This window comes from Octopus bimaculoides, chromosome Z, assembly GCF_046866305.1.
Source record: "Octopus bimaculoides isolate indiv1 chromosome Z, ASM4686630v1, whole genome shotgun sequence".
Classification (NCBI taxonomy): Eukaryota; Metazoa; Mollusca; class Cephalopoda; order Octopoda; family Octopodidae; genus Octopus; species Octopus bimaculoides.
In genome coordinates, this window is record NC_142944.1 from 17,806,453 (window position 1) to 17,822,671 (window position 16,219).

The 16,219-nt window shown below is 37.3% G+C and overlaps 1 protein-coding gene across 2 annotated transcripts in view; it reads right to left on the bottom strand.

Moving 5' to 3' along the window:
- The window catches only part of LOC106875567 (leucine--tRNA ligase, cytoplasmic), a 201,144-nt gene that overhangs the window by 94,599 nt on the left and 90,326 nt on the right, over positions 1-16,219 (bottom strand). For both annotated transcript variants that reach the window (XM_089365507.1, XM_089365508.1), the window contains exons 24-29: positions 14,965-15,105; positions 13,786-13,923; positions 10,851-10,946; positions 7,003-7,113; positions 4,091-4,195; positions 3,166-3,264 (exon numbers count right to left, since the gene is read on the bottom strand). In XM_089365507.1, coding sequence (XP_089221633.1) covers positions 3,166-3,264; positions 4,091-4,195; positions 7,003-7,113; positions 10,851-10,946; positions 13,786-13,923; positions 14,965-15,105 — 690 coding nt within the window. The remainder of the gene's footprint in view (positions 1-3,165; positions 3,265-4,090; positions 4,196-7,002; positions 7,114-10,850; positions 10,947-13,785; positions 13,924-14,964; positions 15,106-16,219) is intronic.

Below are 16,219 nucleotides of genomic sequence, written 5' to 3' on the forward strand. Positions count from 1 at the left end.
ATGCGACCTGACCCATCGCACTTTTCTGCCCTGAAAGATATCCCTTTACCACAAAATAAAAAGTATCTCTCTCACGTATTTTGGGATTATTTGCATACTATTCGAAATGGGTTCCGTGCTTTTCACACTGAATACATCCACTAACAAACACTTCTATTTTTCCACTGTCTAAAGAGGAGGTTGATGCCATCAAAGTCCTGAAATCCATGATTTTAAATGCTGTAAAGATGCAAATTGTGGAGGCACATGGCTTAGTGGTTAGGGTGTCAGCATCATGATCGTAAGATTATGGTTTCGATTCCTGGATCGGGCAACGCGTTGTGTTCTTGAGCAAAACACTTCATTTCATGTTGCTCCAGTCCACTCAGCTGGCAAAAATGAGTTACGCTGCGATAGACTGGTGTTCCATCCAGTTGGGGAATACATACGCCATTGAAACCGGGAAACCGAGCCCATGAGCCTGGCTAGGCTTTAAAAGGGAGCATTTATTTATTTATTTATTAAAGATGCAAATTGACGATAATTTGCCTTTTTCAGTCGAAATAGACGCATCCAATGTGGCTATCACCACTACATTGAACCAGGATGGCCAACCAGTTGCTCTTTTCTTGTGTACGTTCAACTTTTTCCGAAAAGCATCATTTGGCTGTTGAAAAAGAAGCATATGCTATTGTTGAAGCGATAAAGAAATGGCGCCACTTCCTTGTGGGTCGCAGTATACTAGAAGAAAAATTAATGCTTTTTAAAACAAGTAATTTATACATACATCTAGCACAAGCTAAAACACTTAACAAAGGAAGAGTCCACTTGATATCAAATAAATGAACATATTCACCTGTTATGAGAGTGATACAACGCTCCACCTAACAGGTTCAAATCCAGCAAAATCACTACAGGGACTGAACCCAGAGCTATACGGTTGGGAAATAAACTTCTTCATCACACATATCAGAAACTATAGAAAACATAACAAATTCAATGTGATATTGTTAAATCTTTGACATAATACTCTCCTTTCCAGTTCTCCTTCAGTGTGTATGTTACCATGAAAATTGGTTTTAACGTGAGTTGCATCAAATGAATATGAACAATAAATGGTATAATCAAAATAAATAAGAACAAGTAACATGAAAGAAACAACCGTTGTCTTTATAAACACATGCACATACACACACACATACATACACATGGAGCAAAGCTTTTAGTATACATAACTGACAAAGGTAAAAAATAATTGTCATTACAATATAAACCAAGCAAGAAAAAGACTACATTTTTGCCTTTTTTTTTTTTTTTTCACCTACATCAGAGATTGAATCACATGGAAATTTTTTCAGTCATCATCATCATCATCATCATTTAGCATCTGCTTTCCATGCTGGCATGGGTTAGACAGTTTGACTGAAACCTGTTAAGCTGGAGAGCTGCACAAGGTTCAAATCTGATTTTGGCATGATTTCTACAGCTGGATGCCCTTCCCAATACCAACCACTCTAAGAGTGTAATGGGGGCTTTTTGCATGTCACCAGCACAGGTGCCTGTACGTGACACTGGCATCAGCTACGACTATGGTTTTACTTGGTTTGATAGGTTTTCTCAAGCACAACATATCACCAAAGGTCTCGGTCACTTGTCATTGCTTCTATGAGGACCAACGCTCAAAGATCACGCTTCACCACCTCATCTCATGTTTTCCTGGGTCTACCTCTTCTACAGGTTCCCTCCAAGTTTAGAGATCACCACCTTTTTACACAGCTGTCCTCATCCATACGCAACACATGACCATACCAGCGCAGTGGTCTCACTTGCACTTTGTGTGTGATATTTAAGATACTAAATACATTTGATTATTAACATTTGATTCTTGATAAACTATGTAACTTTTAGTAAAAATAATGCAAAAGAAATTTTTTTTTTAACTCTCTAGCATTCAAATACTCTCTTAAATGTAATGCTTATTTATTCACATTGATTTGAATTAATCATGAGTTATCTCAAAGCTTTGAGATTTCAATGATGTGATTATTTTTAGAATGACATTGTAAGACAGACGTGAGAGGCCAGATCTGGTTGGTGTAACCATAAAATGGAGAATATTTTGACCAGATATGGCCAGTTTAAATGCTAAATAGTTATGCTATGATTACAAATGAAATTAGCATGTACACTACTACTACTACTACTACTACTATATTTCATGTATTATTGCATTGCTCAACACCCACACACACACACATGTGCAATGATGAAAAAAATATTACAATCTTGTATATTGAAATTTCAAGGGTTTTTCTTTTCAATCCACTAAGGCGCAGGAGTGGCTGTGTGGTAAGTAGCTTGCTTATGAACCACATGGTTCCGGGTTCAGTTCCACTGCGTGGCACCTTGGGCAAGTGTCTTTTAATATAGCCTCGGACCGACCAAAGCCTTGTGAGTGGATTTGGTAGACGGAAACTGAAAGAAGCCCATCATATATATGTATATATATGTATGTGTGTGTGTTTGCGTATATGTTTGTGTGTCTGTGTTTGTCCCCCCAACATCGCTTGACAACCGATGCTGGTGTGTTTACATCCCCATAACTTAGTGGTTCAGTAAAAGAGTCTGATAGAATAAGTACTAGGCTTACAAAGAATAAGTCCTGGGGTCAATTTGCTCGACTAAAGGCGGTGCTCCAGCATGGCCACAGTCAAATGACTGAAACAAGTAAAAGAGTAAGGTAAGTAAAATTGCTGCCATCCATCCATATATACATATGGGTATGTCCTTTATAGCCATACCCCCAATTCCCTCTCCCAGCCTGAAAAATCTTTGTCTTGCAGATGCCAGTGTCATGTGAAAAACTGTACTCATGCAGGTGCCACATAAATTGCATTCATACCAGTGGTATGTAAGAAGCACCCAGCACAGACTGTAACATGGTTGGCATTAGGAAGGGCATCCAACCATAAAAACCATGCCAGAACAGACAATTGGAGCCTGGGGCAGCTCTAGAGCTGGCAAGCTCCTGTCATATCATTCAACCCATGCCAGCATGGAAAGCAGACAATGACGATGACAATGATAATGATGATGATGATGATGATGACAATGAACAATCAACTGACTTGGTGACACCCAACAAAATTTCTTCATTGTATTTACAAATAAAAGAAGTAGACTTACCCTCGTGTAGAGTGAAATGATTGGTTTACCAGGACAGCAGGTTTCGATTATCTTTTTATCATTTGAATCGTGGGCAAAACGAATCTTTAGTTCTTTAAGCTGGTTAAAAGGAAAGAAAGAAAAACATTAACGGATTTACTTTGCATGTAGGTGCAGGCCTTGGATCTGTGGTAAGGAATCTGTGGCTCAGCCACATGGTTGGGAGTTCAACCCCACCGCATGGCACCTTGAGTAAATATGTCTTTTTCTATGTGGACCCACCAAAGCCTAGTGAGTGAACTTGGTAAAGAGAAACTGAAAGAAGCCTGTCGTATGTGTGTTTGTGTGTGTGTGTGTGTGTTTGTCCCCCCATCGTTGCTTGACAATCAGTTTTCGGTTGTTTACATCCCCCATAACTTAGTGGTATGACAAAATGAAACTGATAGAATAAGTACCAGGCTTAGATAAAAATAAGTGCTAGGGTCAATTTGCTTGACTAAACCTCTTCAAGGTGGTGCCCCAGCATGGCCACAGATTAATGACTGAAATGAGAGATAAAAGAAAAAGCAGATACTCAAAGAATGAAATGCTCCCCCTTAAATATAGCAATGCTGAGCAATCACAGAAACTGAGAAAGAGACCATGTTGGTAGAATCTGCTATTTATTGGAACATAGGAGATTACAATGCTTTTATATACATTGTTTTGGGTCATTTAAAATCCTGTCTGGTACATCATCAAATCTTTCTTTCAATTTTACAGTTGGTTTATAATTATGCTGTATAACCAAATCTAAAATTAAAAGAAATATTTGATGATGTACCAGTCTCCACATTCTTTATAATTGTTTGAAGTATGTGTGTGTGTGTGTGTGTGTGTGTGTGTGTGTGTGTGTGTGTGTGTTTGTCTTTTAAAGGTAGCATGTTTGGCACGAAAAACAACTTACCTGAAGTGTATTCAAAATGTAGGATGCATTTATTTCCAGAACCAGTTTCTCGTCAAATGGCAGTGTCAAATTGAGAGCTTTCAACCCGTGTTGCTCAAAGTTTTTCTGTGAGAAGAGAAAACAACAAAAATAAAACAATGTATTTCGTTTTTAGATTTGGTTTGCAAGATTCTTTATGTGAGTTCATGTGTTGAAGCATATTTTGTTGTCAGGGTAGAGTCATTCTCTTTTAGTGCCTTATAATTTAACACACTCACTGGTAAAATTTCCACTCATTAATTTATTTACTTTTCTCTTTTACTTGTTTCAGTCATTTGACTGTGGCCATGCTGAAGCACTGCCATTAGTCGAGCAAATTGACCCCAGGATTTATTCTTTGTAAGCCTAGTACTTATTCTATCGGTCACTTTTGCCGAAGGGCTAGGTTACAGGGACATAAACACACCAGCATCAGTTGTCAAGCGATGCTGGGGGGAAAAACACAGACACACAAACATATACACACACTTACATATATATATATATATATATATATATATATATATATATATATATTTGATGGGCTTCTGTCAGTTTCCATCTACCAAATCCACTCACAAGGCTTTGGTCGGCCCGACTAGAAGACACTTGGCCAAGGTGCCACGCAGTGGGACTGAACCCGGAACCATGTGGTTGGTAAGCAAGCTACTTACCACACAGCCACTCCTACGCCTATTTATTTATTTTTTTATTTTTCTAAAATTTTAGAAAAATAAATAAGTAAATGAGTGGGAATTTTACCAGTGAGTATGTTAAATAATAAGGCACTAAAAGAGAATGACTCTCCCCAGACACAACAGAATAAAACAATGTAATTCATTTTTTATAATTCTTTCTTTATACTATTGGCACATGGCCTGAAATTTTGAGCGAAAGGAAGCTGGTCGTTTACATCAGCCCCAATGTTTATCAGGTAATTAATTTATCAACCTCCAAAGGTCAAGCTCAGCAAAGCCTATAATTCTTCCTACTATAGGCACAAGGCCTCAAAATTTTGAAGGAGAGGTGTTAGTTGATACTTTTATCAACTCCGAAAGCATGAAAGCGAAAGTAGACTGGGTATAATTTGAACTCAGAACATAAGGCTCACTAAGCATTTTATCTAGCTTGCTAGTGATTTGGCCAGCCTGCAACCTTAACCTCTTTGATACCAACCCACCTGAGACCACCCTGGTTTGATGATACAAACATTAAACTAATATAAGAAGGATTTTATTGAAAAGATGCATATTTAACCCATTCAGTACCAACCCGGCTGAAACTGGCTCTGGCTCTGTAGTACAAATGTCTTGTTTTCATAAGTTCTGAATAAAAATCTTCCACCAAAGCTGAGTCACAATTTATGTTCCTAACACTAGCTTAATGATAACTAAGTTATTTTACTAAATTCTCTGTTATATTTAAAATTAATTGAAAGAAACACAAAGCATCTCAACAGAAATATGGTAACAAAAGGGTTAAAATATGTAATAGAGAAACAATTCTTAACCCTTTAGATACAAACCCAGTTTAAACCACTTCTCACTCTGAGTACAAATGTCTTGTTTTCATAAGTTCTGAATTAAAATCTTCCACCAAACCTTAGTCATAATTTATGTTTCTAACACCAGCTTAATGATAACTAAGTTATTTCATTAAATTCTTTGTTAGGCGTTAGGAAGGGCATCCAGCTGTAGAAACTCTGCCAAATCAGATTGGAGCTTGGTGTAGCCATCTGGTTTCACCAGTCCTCAGTCAAATCGTCCAACCCATGCTAGCATGGAAAGCGGACATTAGATGATGATGATGATGATGATTGAAAATAACAGAAAGAAACACAGAGCATATCAAAACATATACGGTAATGAAAGGGTTAAAAGGAAGGAAATATATAATTGAAACAACTCAAGTAAATGCTAAGTAAATATTTTGTCAAACCCAGAGAAGAGAGAGAGAGAGATAATAGCAAAGTTGAACATGAACAGAAAGTCAGCTCAGAACACAGAAGGACAAAACAAAACACTGTAAATCCTTTTGCTTGATGTTCCACCAATTTTAAATTCTAAATTTTAAAATCTCTCCGTTTAATTCTTTGGCATTCAAACTGGCCATATCTGGCCATAAATATTCTACTTGTTTTATGTTAAAACTGGCCAGATTTTTCTTCTCACACCTATCCTACAATGTTATTCCAAAAATTAAACCCTCCTATTATTGAAACCTCAAAGCTATGAGATAATACATCATTAATTCAAAACAATGTGAATAAATAAGCATTACATTTGAGAGTAATTTGAATGCTAAAGAGTTAAACATACTCATCCTAGCTGGTACATTATTAATGTTCTTTTCTATTCTATGCACAAGGCCTGAAATTTTTGGGGTGGGTGGGGAAGTTGATCAGATTGACCCCCAGTATGCAACTGGTACTTAATTTATCGACTCCGAAAGGATGAAATGCAAAGTCGACCTCGGCAGAATTTGAACTCAGAACATAAAGACAGACGAAATACCGCTAAGCATTTCACCCGGCGTGCTAATGTTTCCACCAGCTTGCCGCCTTAGTACATTATTAATGTTAACCTAATTAACCATTCTCCCAATGACCATTCCTAGAAAGGCAAAGTCAATTCCAGCAGTGTTTCCAGTTAGAGGATGAAATCCAAAATTAAAATATTCCAAAAAAAAATAATAAATAAAATAAAATAAAGAGAGAGAGAGAAGAAACGGTAAAAAGATTAGATAAACAAAAAAGAATTAAAAAAAGTACAACAAAACAAGCAAATTTTTAAAAAATAGGAAAGAAAGTTTGAAAAGACAAAATGACAGGAAAGGCATTCCAAAGAGAGGAAATAGCAAAATTTCAAAATTTGTACAGAATTAGAACCAAATACCTTAATAACTTGCACAAAAGGCATCACTTTCTTTGAAAATGGCTTCAATTCCTTGTTTTTACCCACTTCTTGAGCAACTATTTTATTTTCAGGAAACTGGTTATTATTGTCCTGCAAAACAAAGAACAAATTATCGTATGGGAACCAACGTCAAAACTTTCAGTGGCACAAAGAAGTGGGGGTGATGGAATTAGTAAAACAAAACAAAAAATTATAAGATGGCAATGTAAAATTGGGATTTTGAAGTCTTAGTAAATGTCTTCTTGAGTCAACCAATTTTTAAAATGACTATCATTTGTTTTGTCTTTTAAGGTTGTCAATGCCAGGCCCGCCTGATTGGCTCCTGTGCCGGTGGCATGTAAAAAGCTCCCACTGCACTCTCAGAGTGGTTGGTGTTAGGAAGGGCATCCAGCTGTAGAAACTCTGACAGATCAGATTGGAGCCTGGTGTAGCCATCTGGCTCACCAGTCCTCAGTCAAATTGTCCAACCCATGCCAGCATGGAAAGCGGACGTTAAATGATGATGATGATGATGATAATGATGATGATGTTTATACATTTGTTTTGCAAGATTCCTGATGTGAAATCATTTGTTGAAACAAATATTGTTATATTTGGGGATGGTCGTTTTGCCAATCAAACACATGCACTATAAACTTGATCTTCACTTCAGCTTTATTCATCATCATCATCATTTAACATCCGTTGTCCATGCTGGCATTTTAGTGTCCTTTGTCTGAAATCTGTCATCACACATCAATGACCTCTTCCACAACTCTCCAACCCACGTACACTTGACAGAACAGGAGGAAACACATGAGATGGAGTGTTGCTGAAGAGGTCACAGGATGTATGACGAAAGATTTCAAACAACGGATACTAAATTAATAATAATAATAATAATAATAATAATAATAACAAAGCTGAAGGGAAGACCAAATATAAAGTGCATGTGGTTAATTGGCAAAAATATGACCATCCATAAATATAACAATATCATATTTTACTTCACAAAAAGCCACTGGTAACAGAAAATTCATTCAAGATTTTAAAAATTCATAATTTTTTTTTATTCTAAATTCACAGAGCCCTAACCTCTCTCTCTCTCTCTCTCTGTCAACACTACAAACTACTGCCAAGAAAGGAGCTTCTATGTGACTGCTGAAACTGCTAGAAATAGCAGCTAAATCTACCTTAAATAACACACTATTATCTTAAAAAAGAAACAGAAAAGTATATTAAATAATGTTGCCCAAGATACCAGAGACAGCCTCAACTATTTGTTTGATCCTACCATTTTAGCAAATGTCTCTTTACAATCTATCATCTGTGACCTATTTATGACAAAAGACCATTTCCTACATACCTTAAATTAAACAATTGTGCTTTTCACAACATCTATGTTTTTTTCCAAGTGACACTAATGTAATAAAATAGCTCAATTGCAAGTGAAAATTGAAACCAGGTTACAGGCTCAGTTCACAGACCATTGGCTCCATTTTTTTAAAAGAGAAAAAAAAAAATAAGGGCAAAAATATTTACATATTTGTCAACTGTTGGAATTAATACATTTTATAATAAAAAACGATTTTTCTGCAAAATACTCAAGTGAAAAAAAGGTGTTAACAAGCAAACTGATGTGTAGAGTTACGTGCCCTTGTCAAAAGAACCAAAAACCTGACCGATTATACTACTAAAGCTTAGGCCAGTTTTTATTTATTTATTTTTATACGTTGATTCTGCAGGAAGAGGCCTTCTGAGACCATTTTGGTCCATAAGTTACAAAGTGCATTTCAGAAGTTTTGGAACTTTCTTAGGAGAGGCAGTGATAACTATCCTAGATTATTTTAATTTTAGTGTTTCATTACTACACATCAAATAAGCTGACCTGCCAACATGTTATTCCAAACTGAGGGAGACAGCTATAATAACACTTTGAGCACACTCTACTAAATACTGACTGTCACAACTGTCTATATTGCAGAATACAGTCAGGACAATTGGAAGCTTGCTATGCAATAATGTTATGAGTTAATCCATCTCTATCTATCTCTATCTAGATCATCCCTCAGGACACCCCAAGACTGTTTCTACACGTTTACCCCATTCATCTCGATCTTCCATAATGGTCCTCAGCTCCTGTACCCCTTCCATACCAGTATCCTCCAGCAAGTTGTCGATATAGGCCGTCTTCCTTCTGTTGATTGCCAGAGCTTGTTAGCAATTTCATCTGTGTGTCTGATGCAGTGTCCAGCTAGCCTCATCCTTCTATGCTGTATCTTCAATGTTACTTTTGGTAGTCCCTGGTATAAGTCAGCATTTGTTGCATGACTCGTCCAGGAGACATTCAGTGCCATTCCAAGCGTCCTTGTATAACAACCATCCAACTGCTTCTTCAATGCTTTAGTGAGCATCCATGTTTCAGCCTCATATAGAAGAACAGACTCCACTGTTGCCAGAAACAACCTCACTTCCAATTTCCTGGCTAACTTTGAACTCCATACCTTTATCAATTTATGGCATACACTCTAGGAAAGAGCTTTCCTTGCTACAACATGTTTTTCAGTACTTTGTGTCCACGCACCAAGGTATTTGAAAGTGAGTTAAACTGGGCACAAATGCTACAGAAACCTATGAAATACAGCAATCTCCTTATGGATTAACTTTTTTTCACTGGCACAGGGGGTTCAAGGATGGTAGAGAGGAGGTGGAAGATGATGAGAGATATGGGAGGGAGAGAGTCAGCAGAACATCAGAGCTGGTTGAGAAAATATGCAATTTTCTGGATGAAGACCGTCGTGTGTCTATAAAGGCAATAAGCATACACTTTGGAGTTGGTGTGGTAACTGTACACAGAATTATTCATGAAGATCTGAACATGAGCTAAATTTGTGCAAAGTTTGTTCCCAGGGTGCTTGGTGTCAAACATCCTGGTAACCAACAACTTTGAACAAAGATGAGCATCAGAACTATCCCCCACCCTCCCTACAGTCCAGATTTTTGCTCCCTGTGACTCTTGTTTGTTCCACAATCTAAAGAAGCTCAGGGACAGTAGTTTTCAAGTTGAAGGAGGCTGTGATAAGGGTTGTGGACACTTACACTTTAGAAGACTTCCATGAGGCCTTCACGAAGTGGCTAGAGCACTACAACAAGTGCATTGAAGTCAGACGATCCTACTTTGAAGGATATTAGACTTTTGTAATTCTTTGAAATTAATAAATAACTTTGCTGAAAAAGTTTCAAAACTTCTAGAATGCACCTCATATCTTCATAGTTTTAGGTACAGACAGAAATTAAACTTCACCTTCTCGTCATCATTTAACCCTTTTGATACCAACCGAGCTAAAACTACCTCTGGCTCTGTAGTACAAACGTTTTGTTTTCATAAGTTTTGAATTAAAATTTATATATATATATATAAATTTTACTTTCTTTTCTTTTATTTGTTTAAGTCATTTGACTGCAGCCATACTGGAGCACCACCTTTAGTCTAACAAATCGACCCCAGGACTTATTCATTGTAAGCGTAGTACTTATTCTATTGGCCTCTTTTGCCAAACCGCTATGTTACAGGGACATAAACACACCAACATCAGTTGTCAAGTGATGGTAGGGGGACAAACACACACACACACACACAATGAGCTTCCCCAATTTTCATCTACCAAACCCGCTCCCAAATCTTTGGTCAGCCTGGTGCTATAGTAAGAAGACACCAGTCCAAGATGCCATGCAGTGGGATTGAACCCAAGACTACAAAATTGGGAAGCAAGCTTCTTAATTACTCAGTCATACCTGCACTTTACAGAATTAAAATGAAAAAAGAAATAAAGGAAATTTTTACAGACCTCATAGAGCTGCTTCAAAGTCTGCAGCACCGTATTTTGCCACATTGCATAGTTCTTAGCAATATATATATTTCCAGCATTGATTACCATGTCTTTCTAAAATACAAATGTACATTTAAAATTTAGAATTTTTTAAAATTTACATGAACATAATTAGAATTTCATCGAATAAAAATTAAAATTTATCGTAGCCATCTATGTACCGTACACAGTCGTGACCAAAAGTTTGGAATATAGTTCTGAACATTAGAATTTTTAAATTAAATGCCAAGTTATATTTAATTTACAATATATTAATAGGCCGAAAGTTTGCAACACAGGTCTGAAAATTAGAATTTTTTATATTAAATACCTGAATATATATTTGAATCGTATTGTACCAAGACATAACAATTTTAATTTTATAAAAATGTTCCAAACTTTTAGCCACAACTGTATATAATGTAGGGGCTGAAATGCATCTAGCATTCTCTCTAACCACTGCTGGGATGATTTTCATATCCCTTCAATATATAAGAATAAGGTAAAAGGGTAAAGACCCTCACCTCTGGTCATGAATGGACCATGGGGTTGCACCTAGAAAGTTCCCCTCTGAGGCACAAGTCTGGGCAAGTTCGTTTATGGAAGACCAGCAGTTGCCCATACACACAAGCCTCCCCTCTCCATGTCATTATATGTACATAGGGTAAAGACCTCCTTTGGTCATGAATAACCATGGGATTGCACCTAGAAAGTTCCCCTCCAAGGCACAAGTCTGGGCAAGGTTGTTTATGGAAGACCAACAGCCATCTAGGCATACCAGCAGTCGCCCATGCATACCAGCCTCCCCTCTCCATGCCATTATATACACATAGAGTAATGGGTAAAGACCCCCTTCGGTCATGACTGACCATGGGATTGCAACTAGAAAGTTCCCCTCCGAGGCACAAATCCAGACAAGGTTGTTTATGGAAGACCAGCAGTCACCCATGCATACCAGATTCTCCTTTCCACGTCTCCGATGTTATCCAAGAAAAAGGTAAAGGCTGATACAGCTTGGCACCAGTGACATCACATCTCATTTCTACAGCTGAGTGAACTGGAATAACGTGAAATAAAGTGTCTTGCTCAAGAACACAACATGCAGCCCAGTCCAGGAACTGAACTCATTACTTCATGATTGTGAGCTAAACACTCTAGCCACTGAGCCATGGACTTTCACATATAACAACAATAACTAGAACTTCATTGGTTACGACAAGAATTCCAGTTGATCTGGTTGACCAAACAGCCTCCTTGTGAAATTAACGTGCATTCCACAAACATGTGTACCCTTAATATGCTTCTCAGGGAGATTCAGCATGGCATAGAATGTGACAAGGCTGGCCCTTTTGAAATACAGGTACTACTCATTTTTGCTAGCTGAGTGGATTGGAGCAACATGAAATAAAGCATCTTGCTCAAGGACACAATGCACTGCCTGGTATTGAACACATGACCTTATGATCTTGAGCCAAATACCCAAACCACTAAGCCATGTGCCTTCACTCTCTAATATATAATGTGTTTAAAAACACACCATGTCTATAAGAGATGTTATCTCTGGATGAATACTGCAGTAATCAGCTTATCAATGGTAAATTTACATTGAGTATGATACATAGATGGCTATTTTAATTTAATCATGTTTCTATTGCATGTACTAGGTTAAATTTATTAAAATAAGTATGGTAGGAACAGTTTGGTAGGTCCCCTTGTTATTCACTGATTTCGCTGTCCTGTAGTGTGGGAGCAATATTTGGGCCAGATATGGTCAGTTTAAATGCTAAAGGACTGAAAAATCGGTGAATAACAATTTTTATCCAAAAATTTCCTGAAGAAGGGGTCCCATGCCTGAAATATTGAAATACCAGGTAATAGTACTATCCATTGATCATCGTCATCATCATCACTTAGCATCTGCTTTCCATGCTGGCATGAGTTAGATGGTTTGACTAAAACTGATAAGTTAGAGAGTTACACCAAGTTCCAGTCTGATTTGATGTAGTTTCTATGGCTGGATGCTCTTCCTAATGCCAACCACTCCAAGAGTAAAACAGGCGCTTTTTACATGCCACCAGCATGGCTGCCAGTTAGGTGACACCTGCATCAGCAACGACTACGATTTCACTTGGCTTAAAGGGTCTGTATTATTTTCACAATGATTTGCAATGCTTTGGCTTAAAAAAAAATATGAGTGGTTGTGTGGTAAGTAGCTTGCTTACCAACCACATGGCACCTTGGGAAAGTTTCTTCTACTATAGCCTTGGGCTGACCAAAGCCTTGTGAATGGATTTGGTAGACAGAAACTGAAAGAAGCTCGTCGTGTATATATTATATATATATATATATAAATATATATATATATATAGAGAGAGAGAGGTAATACTTGATAAGTGTAAGCACCTTTATATGCCAGATAGTGGCAGAGGTGAAAGAATATATTAAACGTAAATTGAAAACAGAACACAAAGGATAGCGTGGTACACATGTTTCAAGCTTTATACACAATCTGTCATTACATCAGTATATATTGTTGATATAAAGGATGGTTTAAAGCTATCATCAGCCACAAACATTTTCAGTCCCAAGATTACATCACAAAGAAAAAGAGAGAGAAAAAAAAAAAGAGAGAGAGAAAAAGGAAAAGTCCACTTAGTATTATCCATTATAATAGGTTTATCCTTTAAACTGTTATATCTGCATAAATGTTCATTGGATTTCATGAAATCCAACAAACATTTATGCAGAAATTACTATTTCTAAATCTCTGAATGAGAGACATTCAGTAACAGTACTCTAGAGTGAAGATTATTTGCCAACATAAATAATGTGGCAGTCCTGGTTAGGACGACTGTTACTATTATTTAACCCCAGGAATTAATAGCTTTAGGAAATAACAAAGATGTGAACTTACTGTATATTTGTTTAGCAATATTCCTTTCTTCCTCAGACGGAAACTGTGAACAGCTTCAATTAGATATTCTGCAGAGAGGGACAGAGACTCATCGACAACATCTGAAGTTGGCCAGCTAGCATTCATGATACTTGTAGTCTGAGAATGAAGAAAAATAAATAATAATAATAATAATAATAATAATGAAATTAGTTCCAAACAATGGTTTCTTAAAAATATAAAATCCTGTAAAAAAGAGAAGGAAACGTATTTAGTGATTTTGAGTACTCCTTTACACAGGAGTATAGAGGTAAATTTGTTATAATAAAAAAAGATAAATAAATGCGCCCTTTTAAAGCCTAGCCAGGTTTCCTGGTTTCAATGGCGTATGTGTTCCCCAGCTGGACGGGACGCCAGTCTATCACAGCGTCACTCATTTTTGCCAGCTGAGTGGACTGGAGCAACGTGAAATGAAGTGTTTTGCCCAAGAACACAACGCGCCGCCCGGTCCAGGAATCGAAACCACAATCTTACAATCATGATGCTGATACCTTAACCACTAAGCCACGCACCTCCACAAATTTGTTATAGGTACATAAAAATATAACAATTCTGGATTTGAAAGCAACAACTTCCAGTTGATTTTGAAAGTTCATATCATGAACTGACCTCAAAGCCTTAAGAGAGTCCAAACCCTTGTATAGATTCAAAACTAGTAGTCGTTGCCTTACTGTCCAAAAATTGCAACATATTTAAGTATCTACCATATACACACACACATACAAGAACTATTTCACATGGAAACATCCACAGTCTGGCCATTATCATCTACTGGACAACATCATTACCCAGAAGACTGGGTTGCAGAATGCTCAACTGACCACTACCTCATGAGGAATCAAATCAGACTCAGGATTACTCTGCCTCGGAGAGACCCTAACCAGCAAAAAGCAGAGAAGATTGGCATCAACAAGCTAGCAAATATGGAACTCTGTTGGAGACTGACTACTGCCATCATGGCTGTGATTGAGAATATGGCAGTGAAATACTGGGGTTGATGTAATCAACTTGTCCCTTCCCCAAAATTTCAGGCCTTGTGCCTTTAATAGAAAGGATTTTTCTTATTATTATTACTTGATAATTCCAATTATTGTTCACACACACTTTTACATAAACACATGAAGAATTATTAATACTCACATGACCCAGAATTTGCCAAATGTGGTCACAAAGATGAGGGCAAATTGGAGATAAGATTAAAGTTTGAGTTTCGATGAACCGTTTTACAAGACTTTGATGTATACCATCCATTGCCATTTCACGGTAGTTGTCTCTTAATGCCTACAATGACAACAACAAACATATAATTAATTACAAAAGCATTAATGAAAACAAAATGTTCATAATTACCATAAATTACCATTACAATTTGAAAAAAATATTCAGAAAACAAAAAAGAAAAAAAAAATAAGGCACAGGAGTGGCTGTGTGGTAAGTACCCTGCTTCCCAACCACATGGTTCCGGGTTCAGGGCACCTTGGGCAAGTGTCTTCTACTATAGACTTGGGCCGACCAAAGCCTTGTGAGTGGATTTGGTAGACGGAAATTGAAAGAGGCCCATCGCATATATGTATGTATATATATGTATGTGTGCGTGTATATGTTTGTTCCCCCCCCCCCCCCAGCATCGCTTGACAACCGATGCTGGTGCGTTTATGTCCCCCGTCACTTCGCGGTTTGGCAAAAGAGACCGATAGAATAAGTACTAGGCTTACAAAGAATAAGTCCTGCGGTCAATTTGCTCGACTAAAGGCACTGCTCCAGCATGGCCGCAGTCAAATGACTGAAACAAGTAAAAGAGTAAAGACTAAAATTCAGCAGAGTTTATTGGAAAATATAAGCAAACAAATAGTTTTATTAGAAACATCAGAACACTTCCACATGGATTCCATTGGTCGCACGCAACCTGCAGAGTTATCCTTGCTTTTTTTTTTGTGTGTGTGTGTGTGTGTGTGTGTGTTTTCTGAATATTTCAAATTATAAAGGTAATTATTGGACACCTAAACACCTTGTATAGAGGCATAAAATCATCAACATCATAATCATCATCACTACTGCTGCCGCCACCGCCGCCAACACTATAATGGCCCTTTTTATCATGTTGCTATGGTTTGGATTGATCAACAATATAGCATTTCACATAAATCTTAAATCTGGCATGGCTACATGGTTGAGAGATCAACTTCACAACTACATGCTTTCAGTACAGCATTTTAAACAAGATTCTCCTCTACTCAACCTTCAGACTGGCCCAATCTTTTCTCAGTGAAATTTGGCAGACGGAAACTATGTGGAATCCATTAGGAAGACTAATTTTTTTATTTTTTTTATCTTGATTTTGTAAAGTGGTCTTTTGCCACTGTTGTATCTGTTTTTTGATGATGGTTGTTATCTT